Below are 23,648 nucleotides of genomic sequence, written 5' to 3' on the forward strand. Positions count from 1 at the left end.
TTGCAAACCCACCGCCCATGAGTCCAAAACGCTGATCTCATTACTACCATGTAATCAGCCCTTTTAATGATTCGGGCCCCCTTTCAGCCTTCCCTACACATTACGTCATCAATCTGCTCCACTGGGATTCAGTCCTACTCTCCTAGCGCTGAGCCCACTGGAGCATTGGGGCTGGATTAGCAGAATGTGCTAATGCTGCACCCTTCAGGCTCTAATTACTGTACCAGAACAAGCAGATATTCATCTGGCTGATGCATTGTTCGCTTTGCCGCCCTGCCAACTGCTGTCACTCTCCAGTCTTTACTGGTATGCCGATTTTGGACATAAAGGAATGAAAGAGCACAGCTAAACTGAAATTTTGGCTCACAAACTGGGTAATGTGGTGGGAAAATAGCAGGGAAAAGCTAAGCCTTATCTTGACTGTCATAACGCGAAGATCTGTCACGATAAAGAGAGGAGGCGAGTGAGGAAATGCAACAGGAAGTGTGACATATTTGTGTGCAGAGATAGTTTTGGGCAAACACTACACAGCACACCTGGGAAGCAATGACGAAATGAGCAGTTGCCATGGTGATCAAGTTGCACAGCCTCGAAGAACTCGAAGGACGAGAAAATGTAATTCTTTTCCCCTTGGCTGCCACTCCAGAAACACCAAAGATGGAAAAAATAATATTAATAATACAGCAATTACAATACAGCACTGCTCAGTTTCAACTGAACTGTCTGTGCAAATACAAAAGATCAAGGAATCAGGTAAAGATGTGTTTAAGGATATCGCGAATGAGCCTGAAACATTAAATGGACCACATTTTACACCAGAAGAATTATTATTCACATTCATCATGCGACAGAAAGTAGGGCCACATCTTCACAGCTCGTTGGACTGAAATCTAAAAGCAGCGTGTTTTTCTATAATCCTCTCAGGCTAGCAGTTACATAAAACATCTTGATTGAGAGAAATAACCCACTACTGGATATGAGAACAGGGTCACAGAGAAATAAACCTGAAGAGTGGGCCGTGATCTAAACATAAGGGACCATGCGCAGAAGTGCAGATGGAGGCAGAAACAGCTAGAAAACCTGCATTAAAACCTGCACAGCTGCAACTTTAAAGCAGAAAGTGCATGTGATTTAATATTGGATGTGGCCTTATCATCTATCACATATATGGAAGACAGCCGAATAATAGAAACTAGCTTCTAATATCGCTCACATGTGATTCTTTGTGTATTGTATTCCTGGAGCCTGGCTGTGACTCTATTCTCTACGAGAAGTGAGACATCCATCTGGCTTTCTTTGGTGATGACATCCTGAAGGATTTCTGACTGTGCTTAAATAATATTATCTTGTTGGCATGGCAGTTTGCTGTGCCCCCACTCCCTTTCGCTTACTGCCTCCCCACGGTGACTCATCAGGCCATAACCTTGAAAAACGACCTTCAGCGCCCACACTCGGCATAGCAACACTGACAAGATTTACAAAGCACTTTAGCATTGGCCTTCATTTTCCTCCATCTGTCATCTTCCCAATTATGTAGGTCTCCGAGCATTTATATACTAATGATTCACTGGTTGGTGCAATACAGCATATTACTGCCAGATTCAATACAGTATTAGCTGCAAGATCATGGTGTACCGAGCCGGTTAAAGAGCCTGCACAGTCTTCTTGACTGGCTTGTTAACCTTCAACACAGGCCTGTAATAGTTCTTAATAGTCATGTTTAAAATTAAAAAGGATTACCATTGCCCAATCGATTCCACTAATATCTGTCACCACAGTGCAATATGCCAACCACTGTCCTGAGAGACAAATGCAATGTGCAGTATGTTTTACTGCCAAGCATCCGTGGGCCAAAAAAGCCTCAGAGGAAATTATAACCAGCATTGTAGGTAGTAAGGAGTCTTGCAGGGAGTCCTATTTTTGAATTGTAAATGATATGTTGTGAGATAATTAGCAGGCCAGGTTCTTAGAGAAAAGGAGCAGACTATTTAAAAGTGGAAAAAAAAAAATGTACAGGTGTAAACTGTTGAAACAATACAGAATTCATAAAGAACTCATGGTCTAAGATGAAGCAGTGCTTCTGTTTAAATGTGTGAGCACGTCACTGCAAATCACTGAATCATTCATTTGAGTCAGTATTCTCAATAGTAAGACTAATTATTATATTTTCCCATCACCAAGTAATCTGATTCTCTCACACAGGTCTCTATATGTCAGTGTGAAGTCCAGAAAGCTTGATCCACCTTTATTTATTACAAGACTTAGTGCTGATCACATTAAAAATGTAATGTTATTCTTCTATATGAGTCATGTGGCCCAGCAGGCAACTGAGCCAAGCTGGAGAAGGATATCTAATGCAAATGCATTAAAGAAACTGAAGACACCCTTTCAGCAATGATTTTATGGTTGCTAAACAGTTTTAACCAGAATGGATAGACTACCAAGTTTCCATCTAATGTTTTTATACACACGCGGTGTAAATAAAATGATTAAAGTGTAACACTTTGAGTCACAACGTGAGAGAATTAACAAAGACTTAATTTCTTATCCCGGCGAGGCAGAACCTGCATCTATCAGAGGAGACGTCCTTCCCACAGTCATCGAACTTGCTCAGAGGCAAACTCAAGTTTATCTGTACAATAATGTAATTACCCTGATATGACATTAGTGAAGTTGTGATTTTGTGCCATCTGCATAGAATTGAAGTCGTGCGCTGAATTACGACTTCACACAAATTGAGAAATCGGGAATTTGATTTGCTTAGCAACACATGCACCAGTAAACAGAGATTCTAATATATATCTAAAGATCACCTGCTCATATTTCACCCATCTTCTTTTTATGATACCCTTGATAATGATCCTATAGCATTAGCATTATTAGCATATTAACTTTGTGAAAAATTGTACATGCTTGGCATGCTGGATGATTCAAATGATTAGAAAAACAACAAATGGGCTTTGGCTACCACTGCCACAGAAAAGGCCCTGCTCAGCCTTTATGAAAATATATTGAATCATGCAGCTTTCTTAACAGCATGATCTTCATATTGGCTTGGCTATTACAGGGCAGAGGAGCACTGTAGTTACAGTCAGTCAGAGCTGAAGAGCGTGTGCACTTGGTCTCATTAGAAGATCCTGCCAGAAGCAGCCAGAGGAAAATCAGCTGGATGCTACAGGGCAACTCCACTGAGTGGCATAACAGCCAATAAAAAGCCTGCCTCCAGTTTCTAAAATGCACGGTGGCAATAGACAAATACTGAGGTAAAAACTGACCCACAAAAACTAAAAACAGGAAAGAAGCAAGCGGCACAAAGAATATGAGCAAGCAACACCGAACATAAAGAAATACTTATTTGTGTAGATAGTGAGCATTTTCCATGACAATGAAAACACTTGCATTAAACCAAGGTGATGTTTGCACTGAATGAAATGGGCAGTGAAATATTGACTGCAGAGTCTGGCCAACATTCACAGAGTCAACAGGGCCTGACAGCTGGGTGGTAATTACTGCACCATTCACAGAAGGACAACGTCTTGGCAAAGACTCAAACACTACCACTGAGTTCACACCACACTAAAAGGTTACAAGTCAGTTCAATGTTACAGATAGGCAATATGCTGATTTCTGCTCAATTAGCAGTAATCAGCCTTAGTTATGACAAAGTGACACTAATTTAGTTTTATTAATGCAGCCAGCACTCTTTCCTACTAAAATGCAGTGATATCTTAATATGCAACATCCTCAGCATTCAGTGCCCAATACATAATTCATATCCTTCATCTATTATTCAGCCACTCGCAACTTTATGGCACAGTCTGCTAAGGCAATTACGTAATTAATGCAAAATAACAAGAAAGAAACCACATCGTCTATTACATGCAGTCCCTGGTGGCTGAAATTGTAACTTTTAAACACATTCTACTGTTTTTTAATAATAAAATCTCAAAAAGAGCAAGGACAGAAACTTTTTTATAAAGTTTCACCGATAATACAGATTAGTGATTGAGGGATGGAAACTGTATCATGGAATAAATATCAATAACCAGTATATTAATGAAGAAAAATGTACTTTGAGCATAATCAAAGCTTCATTGTACAGCTGTCTTTCCTACAGGCTACCTCACTCCTTAGCCTTAATTGTGACTACACAACAAACATTACCAAGCCAGAAACAACAGGAAAGGGGTCGTAATAGGATGTCCTGAAGGAGACTTCTACCTAGGGGCTTTCTATAAAGCACTCCTACCACAGTTAGTTACCCTCATTAATTATAGAGGCCAGTTAAAGCCTAGCATAGTATAGAGAAGCCTTTCAGGAAAGCCCAAAGGAGGTGGCAGTCAGCTGGCTCAATGACCACTGCTCTAAACTCAGCAATTCATTCAGGAGGGAAATCTGACTCCCTCCTGTTCAAGAAGAGAAAGAGAGAAGGTGCAAGCAATGAAATAAATAAACCTCAGTACTACTAGTCAGGTGATGCCATAATGCCTGTAAAACAGCTGTGTGATGATAATAAAACAAGATGCATCAGAAGCAGTCTTCTTTACAGAAATACCACTTCATTGCAGTGTTACAAAAGATCTAACTACTGAGTGTGTGTACAACAATTGACTTAACTCTGGTGTCCAAAAGCTCTGACACACACAAGGGCTTTGACTCCTGTTTTCAGCGGCTCTCCGTCTGTTTACAGTACCTACAGAAAAGCGTTAGCTTTGCCAGTTTAAAATAACTTGTATCTATTGTTGTAAATGTCTGAACGACCAAACTCCACTGTAACTCAAGTAAAGTAAACATAAAAGCGCAGCAATTAAACTAAGCAACAAAAGACTCGCGATTAGCAGCAGGTTGAGTGTAGTAAATATTTTTAGCTTGTTTCCAACACCGCCTGGACATTTTCCATTTTGCTGGACTTGTAACTCCACTTGGCGTTTCTTATTTGCAACTTGTTTCTTTAGATCACAATCGTGCTGTTCATATTATGTCACAATCATCCCTGCAGCATGTGCACCCGCTTTGTGTCATTCATCAGAGAAAGAGGCCATAGGCTACGTGTTATGTAACCTGGTAAACATTTTCTTAGATACCTTTATCTTGAAAGAGAATCAAACACCAGCATAGTATGAACAATTCAATCAATCCAAGATATATGAGTGAATTTTCCCAGAGCGCTTGTGCTCAGGGCACCGACAGGTTGGATATTGATAGTTGCAGATGTTTTTCATGATTCATGGCCTTTGCATTGTGCTTGAGGCACCATGTGGGCTGGGGGGTGCCGAGGCCATCTCTTCTGTTGAGTTTACTCTTCAAACCTGCACAGGAATGACTGCTGCTAAAAATAGCTAAGCTCACCACAAACCAGACTGTAGCATCATCAGTCCACAGGATATCTATTGATCACCATATTGATTAAAAAGATTCACACCTAATTGCTTTCCAATGGACTGTTATGATGAGAAATAGGCAAGAGGGAAGCCTCTGGAATAGGAGAAACCATTAAAGACCCTTTAAAGACAAACAAAGCTGCATATTTATTCAAAGTATAGCAACATGTAAGGTTTTTTAAGCTGTTAGTATCGGAAGCACTACACGTTTTTTTCCCCTCACAATACTGTAGCACAATCTCATCCCTTTATAGGAGGGGAGATGCACAGTCTGTGTAGCTGTGCAAACAGTTCTTTATTTCCCTCAATGGCACATGTCTCCCACCCTTGGGGTAGTGGGGGATTTCTGCAAACCCCACATATTGAGAGGATAGCACCACTGTTTAAATAGTGCCCTCCAGACTGCTATTATGCTACCATATGGCACACCTCTGTCTGTCTTCTAAGTCAGAACAAAGAGAGAGCTGCCACTAAAAGCTAAAACCATTTCCTCATCTTTTGTGCACAAACTCTTGAAGAGGCACCAATGTACCCCCCCCCCCCCCCAAAAAAAGCATATTCTTTGCATATTCAGACTGCTTTGAGCTTGTAGTAAGGCAACAGCAACTTAAATAATCAGCAAATAAAACCAAAGTATGCAGAAGAGCATGTCTGATAGAACAGGATGAGGAACCTTGGAGCAGATAGGGTATAGTAGTAGAAAACCACACTGGGTGACACAGCCAAAAACAGGAAACTGTGCTTGGTCTGATGAGCCTCAATTTCTGCTGTGAAATTTGGATGGTAGGGTCAGAATTTGGATAAAACAACATAAAAGCATGAATCCATCCTGCTTTGTAGCAGCAGTTCAGTGTGGTGATGGTGGCATAACTCTGTAGGAATATATTCTTGGGACACTTTGGGCCCCTAAGTACCAACTGAACATTGTTAAAACACCACAGCCTCCCTGTGTTTCCAGAACCTTGTCAATTCTGTGTCATTAAGAATAAAGGCAGTTCTGGAGGCAACTTGGTACTATTAAGGTGCACCTAATGAAGTGGCCATGTGTATGTTTCATACCAGTATTAACATTTAACAACTTCTGTAAGTAATTATTATTCAGTGATTGTAGCTTTTTCACGATTGTTCACATTATTCTATTTTATGACGCATGCGTCTTTTCCATTTGTTTCATCTACCCTTTCTTTATTTTTTAATTAATTCACATTTATTATTATTTCATTGTCCTCAGTTTTATTTGATGTACTCGTATTCTGGCCCATTACAAATTCAAACTTACTTCTTTGATGTTTTTTCATTAATTTATTCAATTAAAATGTTTATTATTGCAGGTTATTTATTTTCTTCTATTACTTCTTAGGCTTTATTATCAGACTGATTCATTAACAGAGTGAGGCACGTCATAGTTCATAGCTGGTCTGGACTGAACACATGAACAGCTTCAGTACTGTTTATGTCTCACATCTCAGTTTTATAGTCAGTTCCCAAACAATTTTCTCTGTAAGAACTCCAGATGTCAGGTACAATTATTTCATACCCACTCCTCCAGTGACACATTACACTGACTGTATACAAGCTATCAGAGTTCTCAAGATTTTGTTAGAAAGCAAAGAACAACAACAACAATAAAACAAGGCCCATATCTAGTTTTACCAGGAAATCGCAGAAAACACGAGTTCGGTCAGTAATAATGGAACAAACATCCCCAGAGAAACGCACACACTGAAGATTATATGCACAAGAGCTAAACATGAAACGTGAGACATGAAACCCTTATCACTAGGAGCCTACCACTTGTCCTGAAAACCCATTTTCCTCACGACGGCAGTGCAAGCGTTTAGCACTAACATGTGTCAGCTCTGAGGATGGTTTCTCGTTACATACTTACATACATTACAGAGCACGCCGTGACATTTTCTGAACCTAACAAAAAGGTGCTTTTAACTGACTCTACCATAGTGAGCGACAGACAAAGACAGACAAATGGCATATACTGATCCTGGCTTGTTGTCTATTATAGCAAGACACACAACTAATGAACCAGAAATAATGAGAACGTCTTTTTCCTTAACTGATTTCTACCAGCTGTTAGCAGAGGGAAAAAGAAAACAGTGAAATTCACTGTGACGGGCATCAGTTGTTGCTGCAGTCTCAGAGCTCGTTCCAGCTTTGTCAGCTAATCAAACTCAATATATGACTCGGAAATGCACTGCACTGGAGTAATGTAGAGACATAATGGGACAAAGTTGATGTCAATTATTTGTCTTTGTGATGCTCTCGGTGATAGAAAATCTATTACCAAGTAATACCAAGTAGTTCCTGACATACACTGGATTTTTAAGACCGATACCGATATTTGGTGATTTAGAAATCAGAAATTTTTTCTGTCAGACACAGGAAACAGAAACCGAGTCTTAAGAATGTTTCCAGGTTGAATCAACGCTGTAAAAAAATAAAAGCAGTTCAGAGGGCAAAATAGGATCGAACTATTAGGGAAAAAAAAAAATATTCTTGCAACTAGACAGAGCAGCCTTTTAATGGCAAACACTGCAGTACTGTTGCTGCTTTTAATAAAAACACATTTGCTGAATTGAACCAGGACCTGCACTGGACAGCTGTCTTTGTGTGTTGGGGTTGTTGTGTATTTTCATTGGCCAGCCTCTTTGTCCCCCTGTGTGTGTGTTCATCTATGTCCTCTCCAGAGACGCTCATCTTTTCTGACTGCTGCGCTGACACACACACAAAGGAAAAAAAGAGACCGATTGCATGCATGAATAGCTGTCCATGTAATCTGCAGTCCCTGACACACGTGGAACAACAGGAGCCACCCAGGCTTTTATTTGATCCTAAGATGGACTAAAATATTGACAGATCAGCGATTTGTCGTGTAAATATGATGTACAAATGCTAACACAAACAATGCAAACAATCCAGAAAAATACTGACGCTCATAAAGCAACTCATCGAACTACCCACTGGAAAAGAAAATTCTTTCTCTCGAGGAAAATTATCCAGAGTGGGTGGAAAATAAGACAAAGATGAATTAAACACTGAAAGCGTAAATTTTCAACTCTAAACGCCAAAAACAACCGCTCCGCCTCATCTCAGCATCTTCCTGTACCGCTGGACACAGCTGGCTCAAAGCTCTCCTACTCTATCTTTGTTATTTTCATCAACTGTGTGTCATCGCACATCTGACAGAAAGCGTATATTGTCACAGATAAAAGACACTAAAGGAGAGGATATCAGAATAAACAGACCCTGCACTCCCTAAGTGCAGCTCAAGTAGCCCTCATTACAGGCACCCAGCCACGTCTGCAGGATGATGACAGGATCGTGTATTTCTCGGAGAGCTACACACTGTTGGGCTGGAGTACAGATGGTTTTTCCTTAATGATCACTTTCATTATGACGCACAAGACCAGCCGCCTTCTTCCTGGTAAACGAAACAAAACTGTAAAACACACTCTGCCGAACACTGCTAATGTGACTAGGGACAAAGTGCTGCAATTCTTTCACCATTTCATATCGATAAATTAATGTCAATAGTATTGTTTTGTTCATTCAGACTGATGGCAGCATGTTGGTAATTTATCTGCAGAAATGATTACATGAGAAAGCAATTATTTGCAAACATTGGCTGTGTCACAAGCTTCTGATTCTGTTGGATTAAGAAATGAATTTTACTCTGTTTCACTTTTGGTTCCCGTCATACTGGCCTGCAGAGTGGTTGGCGATTCCCAGGCAAGCGCAAGTTGAGAGGGAAAAATGTGTATTTGCCAATCAGTCAGCAAGTGGTTCCTGGAGGTTGCTGGAAGCTGCTACGTGATATGCAATTACTTTGGTCAATAGCAGATTGCCTCAGTCATCCACAGTTCAATAAGAGAATTCACACCCAGAAACAGTCATCACAATATGTTGATTTTAATATAGTAAGGCTTTTTTCCTTTCTTTCAATGAGAGCACTCTCTGTTTTTAGTTTGCATCAGGCTTTTTCAGGTTTTATTACCACTCAGAAAGTATCTGAGTGTGTTTGCAGACAAGTCGGCGTGATCCATGCTATCTATACTCAGCTGCAGCAATCTGCTGGCCACCAAAGCAATAACAAGGATGTTTTTGGTGCAGAACCATTTTTGCAACCCCTCTCCATAACAATAAGTGACAATGAGCAACCAACTCACCAAACCAGATAAAAAAAAAATACAAATTTGTCCCTAATGACTCATTTCTACATCTGTGTGACTGGTGTAAAAGATGTAAAACTAACAATTAATAAGAAGAACCTTGGGAAAATGTGTCCTGATGTTATAAATCAAGTGAGAAGTATTTTTTAAATAGACTTCAACACTTTAGTGTTTTTGCAGCCAGAGCGGTCGTCCTCTGCTTTCATTAGACAGAATACACATGTAAGGCATTCCACATTTGCTTCACTTGTAGGCCTATCCATCTTTTTTCTTTTCAACAATCTCTGGTATGGACAGATAAATACTTAGATCATGAATCCCAGGTTACCCATTCAGTTATTCCAGTCTGGCAATAGTTACTCTGCAGGATCAGAAAAATGTTTAATCTTTTCCAGCTGCAGTGGGTAGTAGCTGGGTTGTGCATTCAGAGGCACCTGACACAGTATGCTCCTTGTTAATCACACAGACTCTTGGCAAATGCTGTGCATCGAATCTCAGGATGCCAGTAATGTCTCAGATTTCAGAAGCTCTCACAAAATATTGCTTGAAACATTTGTACTTATGATTTCTTTATACAAAACTCACTATCTGAAAAACTGCGTGAACAGAACCATTTACAAAATGCGCACTGATGCCACACATTTGCGGTGTATGAATACTGTCTGAAAATGCGTTACGAGACCGTAAGATAAACATTCCAGCTCTTGAATACATTACATGTGACAAAGCAAAGTCATCCCTCCTTTTAAATTAATACGTGTTAAGTAATACTTCAGTTTTCTGGAGCTATATTCCAGGGATCAGGATCCTTGAAATGAGCTTTCTGAATCACAAAACATTTACATTAACTTGGAAAAATAGGAAGTCATCCTTGGCCTTCCTACTGAAAACAAAAAAAACAGTAAACGGCATTACAGTGCTGTGCAGAAGTCTTGACCCACTCTTTGCTTCATTACATTTTGCTTCCAAGGAGCCAGACTTTCTTGTAATTTTTTATAGTGGCCTTGAGCAACGCTTCTCCAAGCTTTCTGATGGTCTTTCATAGTTTTTCTTTGGACAGCAGCAAAGAACCAATTTGAAATTGTACCTTTAGGCTTTTAGGCTGTAAAAAACAACAACAAAAAAAAAAAACAATTTGTTCCTGTTTTTTTAGCAGAATATATGAAAGATGTCAAAGATAACACAGTCTGACAGGCATAAAACATTTTTTTCACAGAAAAGGTGATTCCCAAAAAGCTTTTAGCTGAAAACTTGACATATATCTGTCCTAAATGTGAATCTGAGCAAGTGACAGGCCTTAAAAGAACTACAGCAAATGAAAAGTTTCTGAAAGTCTGTCATTAAGAAACAGGACAAAAATTAAGCAAAGGCCTGACACAGGACCTGAGAGATGTACCTGACGCTTCAACTGAGTCATCTAGTATTCACTAAAGTTTAATCAGAAATCGTTACTTATTTCCTCGAACAATATCAAGAAGTGAGTGGTGGCCCAAGATTTTTCCCCAGTACTGTAAATGATACCACTTCTAGTCCGATAATCATATCATGTTTTTTTGTTGATGTTTTCTTGTCTACTTGAATGACAGCACACGTGCAACCACAGAGCTGGACAGAAAAATAAACTAGTCCTTGCTATGCCCTTCAGAACAACAACAGCAAATCATCCATTTCTTTAATGGCAAAGAACAGTCGACACATTACAGAGACGAGGCCTCACAGAGCACAGCGAGAATGTAAATCTGCTGAAGAGACAAATAAGACAACTAAAACACAATGATGGAGGCAAGGTGAGATGAAGAACGGAGGGAAGGAACGGCAATCATTAGCTCATAAAAATCCTGCAGTGAGACGGTGTGAAGCTGAACCACAATCCCGATGACACAGAGAGAAAGAGGTGACCTGTGGAGCAGATGAGGTCAGGATGAAAAAAGAGACATGGGGAAAAATGTGGAAGATGAAAAAAATGACAAATATGCTCCTTTGTAACACATCAATCTTGAGTACGATGAATACTGAACTAAGAGCTGAAGAGTAAACTAATCACTACCATATTGTCCATCAGTTCTGCTCCGGCTGTATTTTTACTGTTTCGTTGGCTCGTCGGCCAACAGAAAACTGTCACGGCTGTCAGATCACATCTGATTTAAGCTCAGCACCTGACCTATATGCTGATGACACCCGCTCTGGTATAAATCTCCATCACAAAGCAACTTTTGTGCTGGAGAAGAGATCACTCACGAGCAGAATAACGGTTGTCCTGACAAAGACCAACTATATTATGTTCTGTTTTAATGTGCAGACAATATGTCAATAATATTAAATGCAAAGAATTTACTGCAGATACTAAACATTTTTACTTGCTGTTGTGCAACCCAAGTCAAAAAGCAACATTGTGCTAATTTCACTTGCATTGTAGTAGTCCGAGTCCTGTCCCTGCGCTTCCTCATTAGTCTGCAGAGGCACAGGGCCTTGAAGTACAGAGTGAGACAAAGGCTGATTCTCTCATACAGCAGAGAGCCCTGAGGCCCAAAGACAAACAGGAGCAGGGCAATGGAGAGAAAGCATGAAGGAAGCATGGCAGAGAGGACAACAAATAAAGCCTGAGTATGGGAAGCAGCATTCTGCAACGTGCTTAACTGAACTTTCAGAAGCAATCCGAGTAAGGTCCAGTTCCAATTATAGAGATATTCTGAATTTCAATTTAAAATTTTCAAACTTGTTCTGTACTAAGTGAAAGCCCTGCAAAATTAATAAAATCTTATATTGTATACCCTTTGCAGCTATTTGCAAAGTTGTGGTTGCGCATGTAGTGGCCCCAGAACAAAAACAAGAAGGCAGTTACACAACACAACTCTCACCCCCGCCCCCCCAAAAATCCCTCTCATTACAAAAGATAACCCAATATCCAAATATTAAGGTTGCTGTCCTCCTCCAGTAAATCCCAAGCTTGCCCGCTACAACATTGCAATTAAAATTCTGTTTGATTATATATTGCACTTGCACATTTTTTTAAGGTCACTGCTTGAAGGCGGAACTTATCTGATTAGTTCCAAGGCTTGTGGTGGTGGTGGTGCATCATTCCTGTTGAGTCATGACTGCAGGTTACAAACATCCTTCCCTATCTGTAATTGATCAAAGCTTTGTTTCTCCCCTTGTAAATATTCCAAGGCTCTCGAATTCAGTCTCTACCAAGAGTTTCTTGCACCAAACTATTTCATTAATGAGGCCAGTGAAGTATATAAATCAAAGTAACAAGCTGTGCAATCTGTTTGCATTAATATAGCTGTAGGCCATCTCCCTTTAAAGTGAACCTAATCCTGAGAGAGGAATGGGATCATTAGCTGCTCTACTCGCATCCACTTCTCTCATTAGCAGACCAGTCACCACGAGGATATATTGCTGTAGTAGTGTGTTTTAATATTCATGCTTTCAGGTGGAGCACAACCTCGAGCCCCCTCTGTTTCTCTTTGTCACACAAGGCATCCCAGACAACACAAAGGCAGCACTGCTCCTGACACACTGACAGACTGCCTCCCTGCTCTCCATTCAGACCCCCACCCCACACACACACACACACACACACACACACACAAAGAGACACTGGAGAATATAAGAAAGCCATTCGGTTAGACCGACCCAAACAGGCTATGCTATACACCCACATTTAGCGGCCTGTTGACAATTATAAGAAAGCATAAACTGCTCGTGTGTGAGCTCATACTTCAACGAGTGTGTAGCAAAAGCTTCTGGCATCTTGTCTTCTGCTACGCTCTTTCATGTATCCCAGCAAGCCAATGCAGGTCAGGCTAAGTTTAAAATCCAGGTACTGTAACGCTCTGTTGGGGCACCTGAGCCGAGTGTGAAACAGCAATGAAAGACAAAGACCTCATCCAGAGGGTACCAACGGAGCAATGGCCCTTTGCAGTCTTTACACAACGCACCAGCTCTTTCATTATCAGCAAAAACTGACTGATAAAGTGTGACTGAAAAGAAGCTGCTTCCACGTATCAAATCTTCAGCAAGGGGACTGTAGAATGCCACTATAGACAGACAGACAGTATAGCGAGGTAATCTGTTCAGCCAATCATGACACTGGCGTGCACCGATGGTGGTAAACAGAAATGACAGATTACGTCTCATGAAACATTTAGACCTAGCAGAGATTTTAATGATTTATATGAAGTATTGCAACAGCATCAGCCTCTATGAGATCGGAGCACACAGACATATGCATATCTTTCATCTCTAATACACAGGTTCTATGTGTATTAAGCCTGGGCTGGACACTTCTGAGGGTCCTCACAATGTAAAGTCAGTCAAGAGACCGAACTGCAGACATCACAGATCACTGAGTTTTCACACCATCCATCCATTTATTTCTGCTTATCCAGCTCAGGGTCGCTCTGGGGCTGGAGCCCATCCCAGCTGTCACAGGGCGAGAAGCGGGGTACACACTGAAAAGGTCGCCAGTCTGTCAAAGGGCAAGCACACAGAAACAAATAACCGTTCACACTCACATTCACACCCAAGGCCAGTTTGGAATCACCAGTTAACCTAAAAAGCAGGTTTGGGGGATGTGGGAAGAAGCCTTAGTACTCGGAGGGAAACCACACAGGCACAGGAAGAACACAAAAACTCCACACGGTGTTTTCATGCTGGATAACGTAAACTATAATAGCTATGAATAGTTTTATGCCATATCGTATAATCTTTGATAAATTTTTGCATGATATAAAAATGTCATATTGTGATGTCATATCAATAGCAATGCCATGAATCTATGTTCTGTGCAACAGGACAAGCCCAGGCATGTCTGAGAGCAAGAGCAACATCTCATCTTCCAACTACAATTTAGGAGGTTTGGTATGTCAACAACTTCCAACAAAGCACAAAAAATATGCAAGAAACATTTTATATAGTGCCATTTATATTTTATATAGCATATTTTTGCAATTTTATTTTTGCAATTTTATGTAGCTCCAGACATGTTACAAAGTTTAGTTACTTTAGCTATTGTCAAACTGAAGTGCTAACCAGTTATTTTACACTTTTACGTGAAATACCGAGAGAGAACACTCACTAGACCAGCGGTCTTCAACCCCCGGGCCTTGGACTGGTACCGGTCCGTGAGTCGTTTGGTACCGGGCCACGAGAGTTGAGGCTCAGGTGTGAAATGTATGGTTTTTGGGGTTTTTAATCATTTTTCAGCGTTATTTTGTTATCGTTTTTATCGTTAACTCTGTTTTCCTGGGTCTTTTCACGTGTGTTATGAATAAATATTCTTTTTTTCGGTACCGGTACTAGTTTTATTTTGTTGTATTTATCCGCGACACCTTAAAGGCCGGTCCTTGAAAATATTGTCGGGCATAAACCGGTCCGTGGCGCAAAAAAGGTTGGGGACCGCTGCCCTAGACACACCCTTGTGCTTCTACATTTTTCATGCTGGGTCACTGCATATAAAGCTGTGCCACTATTATTGCATAGTGCTGCTGGCACTGTTTCAGTAGACTCACACTTCAAATTAGGAAGTGTGTCATTAGTGACAAAAGCTCATTGGAAAAGAAGGATGGGACATTCCCTCTATTTACTTACACTTGTAAATGAAGCTGGATGGAAGCATTAATAATCCACTGTTTAGTATCTTTTTCTATCAGAAAGCCACATTTTCCACCCCTTGCTGCAAATAAACATTTGTTTTCGAGCTAGCCACATTCCCCAATGAAGATTTTTACTTGAGATGAACTTATCCTGACTATTATTTTTTTTTAATCTGAAACACTTTCAAATTAATATAAGAAACCACATGCTAACGGACATTTGTTTATGCACAGCTCTCTTTACATCCCACCATTTCAAAAGAATATATCCATTAAATATATGGTATCAAACACCTGTTCAAACCGGTATAAACAATATATCAGTATGTTTATTTACATTTTATAACTCTGTTCATTATTATTAAATTAAAAGTTGGATTGTATTATTCTAGCTCAGACTTTTTTCCTGCAGCAGAATTCTTGACTTGTCCCACTAAAACACAACAGTGACCAATTCATCAATTAATTTTATTACTGACAAAGATGTTTAAACAAGAAAAAAGGTGCATAAAATCAGCTACTGCATTTGAACACGGGCCAAAAATATTAGCAATAAGGAGATCAATAAAACCATTTCATTCCTTTTAGACTTCATAAAATATCTAAACACCAGATGGGAATAACAAGAGTAAATATGCATCAGTGGAGCAGTCCCATGATAGTCCTGTTGTAGACAAACATGACAACAGTCAAATCACTACTAGGGTCCTCTGGGAGTACTCAGGGAATAAATTACCTTCCTGTAACTGCTAACGGCTACATCTTTGTCTGTGGCCTTTTGGAAGAGAAATCCTGACCACTGAGTGATCTCACATTTTGTTAGAGTAACTGTGGAGTCCCCGTAGCAACAGCTGAGCTGCTGGCACTGTGTTTCAAAGTGAAGCACCCTCAATAAGGCTACCATCCCCCTGCAGCCTCCTCACCAAGAGGTCAGCAAATCTCAGGAAAACTTCCAGAGGATTGATTGTATTCACTTTGTATTCATTTTGGTTAAAGAATATAAAACTTCAGCAAACTCTTTATTTTCTTAGCATATTTTTTTCTCGTAGGTGATAGAATTGAGACTGGACTGTGAGCGACTGGCTGTGTTTTCAAATAACAAAACAGCTGTTAGAAAAAAAAAGGATAAGCATAGGTTTCTAAGAAGATAAGCTATAATTTACTTTATCAGTGGAGGAGTTGTGCAGTTGCTCCACTGTGCCAAAAAAGCAATCACATTTTTCTGCACTCCTTGAACTTTAAATAGAATTCAACTAAAAAGATGGTGGAGATGGTGGGGGGACCTAGCCAACAGTGTGTGTCTGACTGTCAACCCACAGCCTCCACCACAGATAGATCTGCAGATCCAGAAGTGGCCAACAAGACTGCAAAGAGAGAATGTAAATAATGGACTTCTGCAAAACTGTAACTACAAATAAAATTGAATTCATAGTCACGTTGGTAGCACAGTGGTTAGCACTGTGCACGTACAGCATGGAGGACCTGAGTTTGAATGTACTGGATGGCTACGGCACCCTAAGATACTTTGACTTCCTCCGACTGTCTAAAATCAGTCATGTTTGAAAATTCTAAATTGGATCCAATGGCTATTTGTCTCTCTCCTGTCTGTGGACAGGACAGCAGTCTCGACCTTTCATACTATAACAACTTAATGGATATATGCTTGTGTTTTTTTGTTCTTTAACAGCCAAAATAAACGAGATAGCTCCCTGTGACACTAAACTAAAGATGGATCGATTCAGCCCCCCCGGATTGTAGTGAAGTAATGTTGGCCCACTATTTTTTACAACATTGCTTCAGTTCATTGAGGTTTGTGGGCATTTCTTTATGCACAGCTCTCTTAACGTCCCACCATTTCAGGAAATTTCAATGGTGTTTTGAGATGGACTGTCACTGAGCTGTAGATTTAGAGCTTGAGATCACTGTCATGACAAAATTATGGCCAAGCTTTGGCTTTTGGACAGATGACCTCACGCTCTAGAATACTTTGGTATACTGATGAGTTCATTGTTGACTCAATGACAGCAAGGTGCCCAGGTCCTGTGGCTGCAAAACAAGTCCAAATCATCACCCCTCCACCACCATGCTTGTCAGTTGATATGCTGTGTTTGGTTTTTGCCAAACATGGTGCTTTGTATTATGGCCAAACATGTCCACTTTGCTCTTGTCTGCCCAAAGGACATTGTTCCAGAGGTCTTGTGGTTCTTTTAGATGCAAACCTAATCTGTGCTACCATGTTGTAGAGAGAAGAGCCATCTTTTATCAGTCGTTTTATAATTCTTCTGTCATTATCTGAGATGTAGCTTTTTGTAGTTTCTCTGACTTTTGGAGGAATTTCCTGACATCCAGAGAGAATAGCCAACTGTCTTGTCTTGAATGTATACCACTTGTGAATAATCTTTCTCACTGTAGAATAAAGGACTTCAAACATGTGTGGAAATGCTCTTAATACCCTTCCAAACCTGACGGTGAGCAACAATTGCTTCTCTAAGCTCATCGCTGATGTCTTTCCTTTTTGGTATAATGTTAGCACACACCTGAACGCCTCAGACCAGCAAACTGACAAAACGTCTGCTTTTAAAAAGGTGGTCACTCTTGCTGATGATCAGTTAATCAAGTGCATTTGATTAGCAAAACCTGGCTGCTACTTGCTGCCTAAATTTCTATGGAAAACAGTAAGGATGTACTTAATTTTTCACATTCTGCTTCTACATTTTGGATAAAATTTGTTAAATATATAATGACACAGTTTAATATTCCTTGAGGGGTTGTTGACTGGAGGTTGGTTTTATCCACTTCTCAAACTGTTAGGACCAGATGATTTTTTTCATCATGTCCTCATCATAAAACCATAGAACTGAAAGAGGGTGTAAGGTCCTTTTCACATGGTGTATTTTACAGTGATGTCCTTTAAAGGTGACATAATATTACCGGGACCTAAATCTGTTTTCCCAGTGACAAGTGTTATATCCCCACATACACACACACACACACACACACACACACAGAGGTTCATGGTGTGAAAGCAATATCAGCTACACGACTGTAAGCTGATAATAATGCTGGAGTTTTGCTTCAGTAGAAGGTAAAAAAAAAATGACAGTATATTCTCTTTTCACAGTGGGCACACCCACTGTCCTTGAAAAATAATACAGCTTTTTTTTAAAAAATGTGATTCATCTTTTATTCTCAGGAAATGACAAAAATGAGAGACAGCTAATTCTCAGGCTGACTCTGTGTGGCAACATTGCATTGCAACATTAAAATCACAGAGCAGAAAAAGCCTGAGGGCAAAGAGGATTTCAGGCACTTCCATCAACCTGCATGGAGACAAGAACTCATCTTACAGGGCGGTCTAATGAGATGTGCTCACTTTCCCTTCCCAAACATAGTGGAAAGATCCATAATTCATTAAAGCAAAACTTATGTTCGTGCATTACAGCTGCCACCGCTTTAAAAAGACGGACACATTTCCTGCCCTTCTTCTGAAAGCCCTTGGTGCCCTGCTTTGCTCTGGTGCATGCGTACTTTGTGCTTTTAATTTCTGCTGAAGGTGGTTTTATTATGCAGACACCATGGGGGTGGTTACACTCCACTGAATTAATGTCACCTGATTGGATGCCAGGGAATGGAAGAAGGGTAAAAATATGAATATGGAGCCTTTGAAAAGTTTGAAAGTGCATTGAAAAAAAAATCAGGTAAAAGAGAGGCTCAACGAGTATATGACCTGAGCTAGTTTGCATCCCCTGTTTTTGTTTTCCTGGTGGGCCATGAAACCGATGTGGCTAGTCAGGTGGATTTTACTCCTCCCTCCCTGGGCCAGGTTAGGCAGAAAGATAACCAGGATGCCAGACAATCACAGCAGAGCTACAGCATTCTCCTCTTGCACTCCACTCTTCTCTTTTCCACCCTGGTGACGTCAGCCCCCTAGACCACACGACTCTGCTGCAAACAGCACACCTGCTGGCTTCACAGTCCATCTGGCCCCGCTCCATGTCTTGCTCAGCTCTCCGAGCAGAAATGCAGATCTGTTTACAACCTGGGCACACAGTCACGATCCTATAGTAGCTGCGGTTTGCATTTCACGCTTGCTCGCTGGGGGAAAGAGGAGTGGTGGCTCTGTAGCCCGCTGGTGACAGCAGACACTAAAGTGACAACAATCACGCGTCTTATTAGGGTTTCGTTGTTCCCATTACAGGTTAAACAATTCCTCGGTATGCTGCAAGATGGTTTTGCTGTGTGTTTATCTACATGTCGCTGACTAATCAGGAGAATTCTCCCAGGGTTTCCTTACATCACTTCACCACAACTCCACAGCATCCACAAACAGAGCAGTTGCTGTCTTGTAATTGAAGTGACAGGCCCTCTCACCTACTACTAAAATCAGCATGAACATAAAACTGCACCATCATCAAAGCAACGCTGGGAGTAGAGAGAGACCAAAGGGAGGGAAAGACAGTTATTATGATCAGGGCCTGGGCTTGTTTTAAGTTTTTAAAGAAATATGCCTGCGCTGACAATATCAATCGTTTGTTTTGGGTTCTGGAAAATCCCTCTTAAAAGAGGACATGTGCCGTTCGTGAACACCGGGAAGCTGCAGCCATTTAATCATCACATCCAACCCTGCATCAACAGCACATGGCACATCTTTGGTTTTATCAGTGTAGTGGCACATTGTGCAACTGAGGGGGCATGTTTCATGGGATACCCTATGTGCATTGCTGGAAACTGCATGGACAGCGTTACCAACAGCCTCCCTTCTCAAGATTGGAGAGGATATTATTATTATTATTATTATTATTATTATTATTATTATTATTATTATTATACAGAGGGAGGGGAACTGCTTTCATTCATTACTTTAAGAGGATAGTGAGCTTCTGGCAACCACTCAATCCGAGCTTGAGTTATGTCTGTACTACAAGGCTCCCTGACGTCTCTAATCCCACGACCGAATTCTCTGATGGTTGAGGTAATAGTAGGTCATGAAAGGGGGAGAAAAAAGGTTTGCACAAGCCTATTCGGGATGGCAAATTAAATAACTACACGTTTCTATTTTAGGTCTAATTTATCTTGGTTGACACCAGCAGCAGGAGCAGGAGCAGCAGCGGGGCATTCAGGCACTTGCTGCCACCCCCCCTGATAAAACACTTGCTTTTCTGTCTGCCAGGTCAGACACAATCGCAGCGCGCTGTGGACTGAATAAACAGGTGACTAACCTGAATGGTGCACGTATATTCCGTGTCGTCCAGCAGCCTGACCGTGCAGTTGTATTCCCGCTCAAGATTCCTGACGCTGCCACTCATAAATCGGCTCAACATCTTTCTCTCCCAGGTTTCGCCGCTCTGCGTCTACAGGACCAGAACAATAAACTCGAACACCAGCATGCAAGTGAATGTCACATTGACCGCATTTCCCGGTCCCCTGAACGACCAGCAGCCACGGATTCAGCCGCCGAGGCAAGCACCATTGTTGTCCCGTTAAGTTTTCCGTGCTGTGGGCCCGTGCTGAGAGCGAAATCCAAGGATGCCCGCATCCAGATCCAGAGGCTGCTCAGCCCTGCTGCTCTGTGTGTGTGTCTGTGTGGAGCTGAGGATTATCTCTCACCATTCACTGCTGCCACTTGAGCAAGCGGGCGGGTCCAAATGAAAACTGACGTCAAAGAGAGCCAACGGGAGTGTGAAGTTTCAGTATATACTGATTTTCTTTTCTTACGCCTAATTTTCCCATGACCAGCAATTATGCATTAGAAAACTTTTAAAAGGTTAGCTTCTTTTTATGACTCCCTCAGTATGAAGTTAAAATTATTCACCCAAATCATGCTGTGCGAGGAGCAGTGTGAATCCTTTAATGGGTCTTTGGAGGTAGACTTCAGGTTCACGATGAAACGTTGGAGAGAAATCAAGCTGCTCCTGCCTGGCTGACCTAAAACCAGCGGCGTCGGGTGTCACACAACTTCCCAGGTGGTGGATATTAACACTGGAATTCCCAGCTTCTACCGTTCTACCTTTAAAAGCCGGAGAGCAGTCAAGTCAAGAAGGCTTCTACCTGAGACCCCCGCGGAGTCATCATTTTGCGTTTCTACCTTTAAAAGCCGGAGAGCAGTCAAATGCTGGAAGTGGAAGCTAAATTGGCTAGTCATTCATATGTATATTGGGTCGTTACCTAGGAATTCTGGAGGGAGGGGATTGGGGGAGAAATCAACACACATGAGTCTAGGTCCTTTGTTGCTGACATTTATTGATAAAAACAGTAGTTTCATTTCATGTTATTTCCTTTTTCATTTCAAGCAAGGAAGTGGATGTAGTTAGTAAGTAAGATATTTCAGACATTATTCTGACACAGAGGAGGAGATACTGGAATTATAATTAGTATCTATGCATGCATTTGTGATTTTGTTTGACCTTCCCATTGCTCACAATTTGAATTTGTTCACACTGCAGATGAGTGTCTCAGTCCCCAAACAAGCTCTCTTTTTCGGTGGAGAAGCAGTCTCCTCATCCGCAGTGAGTGTGGAGAAATCAACACACATGAGTCTAGGTCCTTTGTTGCTGACATTTATTGATAAAAACAGTAGTTTCATTTCATGTTATTTCCTTTTTCATTTCAAGCAAGGAAGTGGATGTAGTTAGTAAGTAAGATATTTCAGACATTATTCTGACACAGAGGAGGAGATACTGGAATTATAATTAGTATCTATGCATGCATTTGTGATTTTGTTTGACCTTCCCATTGCTTACAGTACAAAAAACCAACCATTTGTACACATATGTACTAATAATAATAAAAAGTGAGTGCAACACTGCAACCCATCACCCCGTCGTTCAGTGGTCGTTGATCAGTGGTCCATTGTGGCACCATTCAGAGCACTGGTACAATAGTACCAGCAAGATATGGGAAGACATTGCAAATGTACTTGGATTTTAGGTTGCAAGCCACCCAAAACTTGATCCCAAACTTGTCAGGTTTACTTGCAATATACTGCAGGAAACCCGTCACCCCGTCGTTCTGTGGTCCATTGTGGCACCACTGATCAACGACCACTGAACGACGGGGTGACGGGTTGCAGTGTTGCACTCACTTTTTATTATTATTAGTACATATGTGTACAAATGGTTGGTTTTTTGTACTGTAAGCAATGGGAAGGTCAAACAAAATCACAAATGCATGCATAGATACTAATTATAATTCCAGTATCTCCTCCTCTGTGTCAGAATAATGTCTGAAATATCTTACTTACTAACTACATCCACTTCCTTGCTTGAAATGAAAAAGGAAATAACATGAAATGAAACTACTGTTTTTATCAATAAATGTCAGCAACAAAGGACCTAGACTCATGTGTGTTGATTTCTCCACACTCACTGCGGATGAGGAGACTGCTTCTCCACCGAAAAAGAGAGCTTGTTTGGGGACTGAGACACTCATCTGCAGTGTGAACAAATTCAAATTGTGAGCAATGGGAAGGTCAAACAAAATCACAAATGCATGCATAGATACTAATTATAATTCCAGTATCTCCTCCTCTGTGTCAGAATAATGTCTGAAATATCTTACTTACTAACTACATCCACTTCCTTGCTTGAAATGAAAAAGGAAATAACATGAAATGAAACTACTGTTTTTATCAATAAATGTCAGCAACAAAGGACCTAGACTCATGTGTGTTGATTTCTCCCCCAATCCCCTCCCTCCAGAATTCCTAGGTAACGACCCAATATACATATGAATGACTAGCCAATTTAGCTTCCACTTCCAGCATTTGACTGCTCTCCGGCTTTTAAAGGTAGAAACGCAAAATGATGACTCCGCGGGGGTCTAAGGTACTACCCCGAAATGACTGCTCTCCGGGGGTGTAAGTGTTAAATGTGTTGGGCTGCCACCTGCAGGCCATTCGTTGTCATTGCGGCAAGCAAATTGAGTGAAAATGTTTCGTCAGCCTAAAACGGAAATGCAAAGCTTGTATTACAACAACAACAAAATCACGTTAAAGTGGCGTAAGAGTGTATTAACAATTTAAATCGATAAAAACAAACCGTCCGGAGGATGACGTACATCTCTGCCGTGACCCGGATTCGAACCGGGGTTGCTGCGGCCACAACGCAGAGTACTAACCACTATACGATCACGGCGAGCTAACGGGGACTGACTGCACCCCGCTTATTTTTGTCTTTAAGTAGAGTACGTCATCACGATGCTTCGAGGTCGAAAATTGATTTATTTTAACCGTCGCCTAATCCACTAATCCACATTTATGTCCAAGACATGAGTTTTTCATAATCAAACACTTGAAGCTAATTGTTGTTGGATCACAAATCTAAATTGTCTGGTGAAAGTGCCTTGCTCAGAGGTTAGAGGAGATCTAGACTATTTTGAGCTGCAATTGTAATTGGTTTTTTGGGGTTGTTTTTTTTTTTACATTTTCTTTCATAACTAACAGACTACTTGAGATAAAAAAAAAAAAAAAAAAAAGCATGTACCAATAA

General features: G+C 40.8%; 1 protein-coding gene and 1 non-coding gene across 3 annotated transcripts in view; both read right to left on the reverse strand.

The window, feature by feature from the left end:
- The window catches only part of frmd5a (FERM domain containing 5a), a 69,643-nt gene extending 49,138 nt beyond the window's left edge, over positions 1-20,505 (reverse strand). For both annotated transcript variants that reach the window (XM_085359217.1, XM_085359216.1), the window contains exon 1: positions 20,382-20,505. In XM_085359217.1, coding sequence (XP_085215343.1) covers positions 20,382-20,483 — 102 coding nt within the window. In that variant the 5' untranslated portion in view covers positions 20,484-20,505. The remainder of the gene's footprint in view (positions 1-20,381) is intronic.
- Positions 20,506-23,222: 2,717 nt separating this feature from the next.
- trnah-gug (transfer RNA histidin (anticodon GUG)) lies at positions 23,223-23,294 on the reverse strand. Its single transcript has one exon. It is a non-coding gene; the product is annotated as a tRNA-His (tRNA).
- Positions 23,295-23,648: the final 354 nt, after the last annotated feature.

The sequence above is a fragment of the Diplotaxodon limnothrissa genome, linkage group LG7 (genome assembly GCF_057381915.1).
Source record: "Diplotaxodon limnothrissa isolate DT_005_m linkage group LG7, D_limnothrissa_male_GT1.1, whole genome shotgun sequence".
NCBI lineage: Eukaryota > Metazoa > Chordata > Actinopteri > Cichliformes > Cichlidae > Diplotaxodon > Diplotaxodon limnothrissa.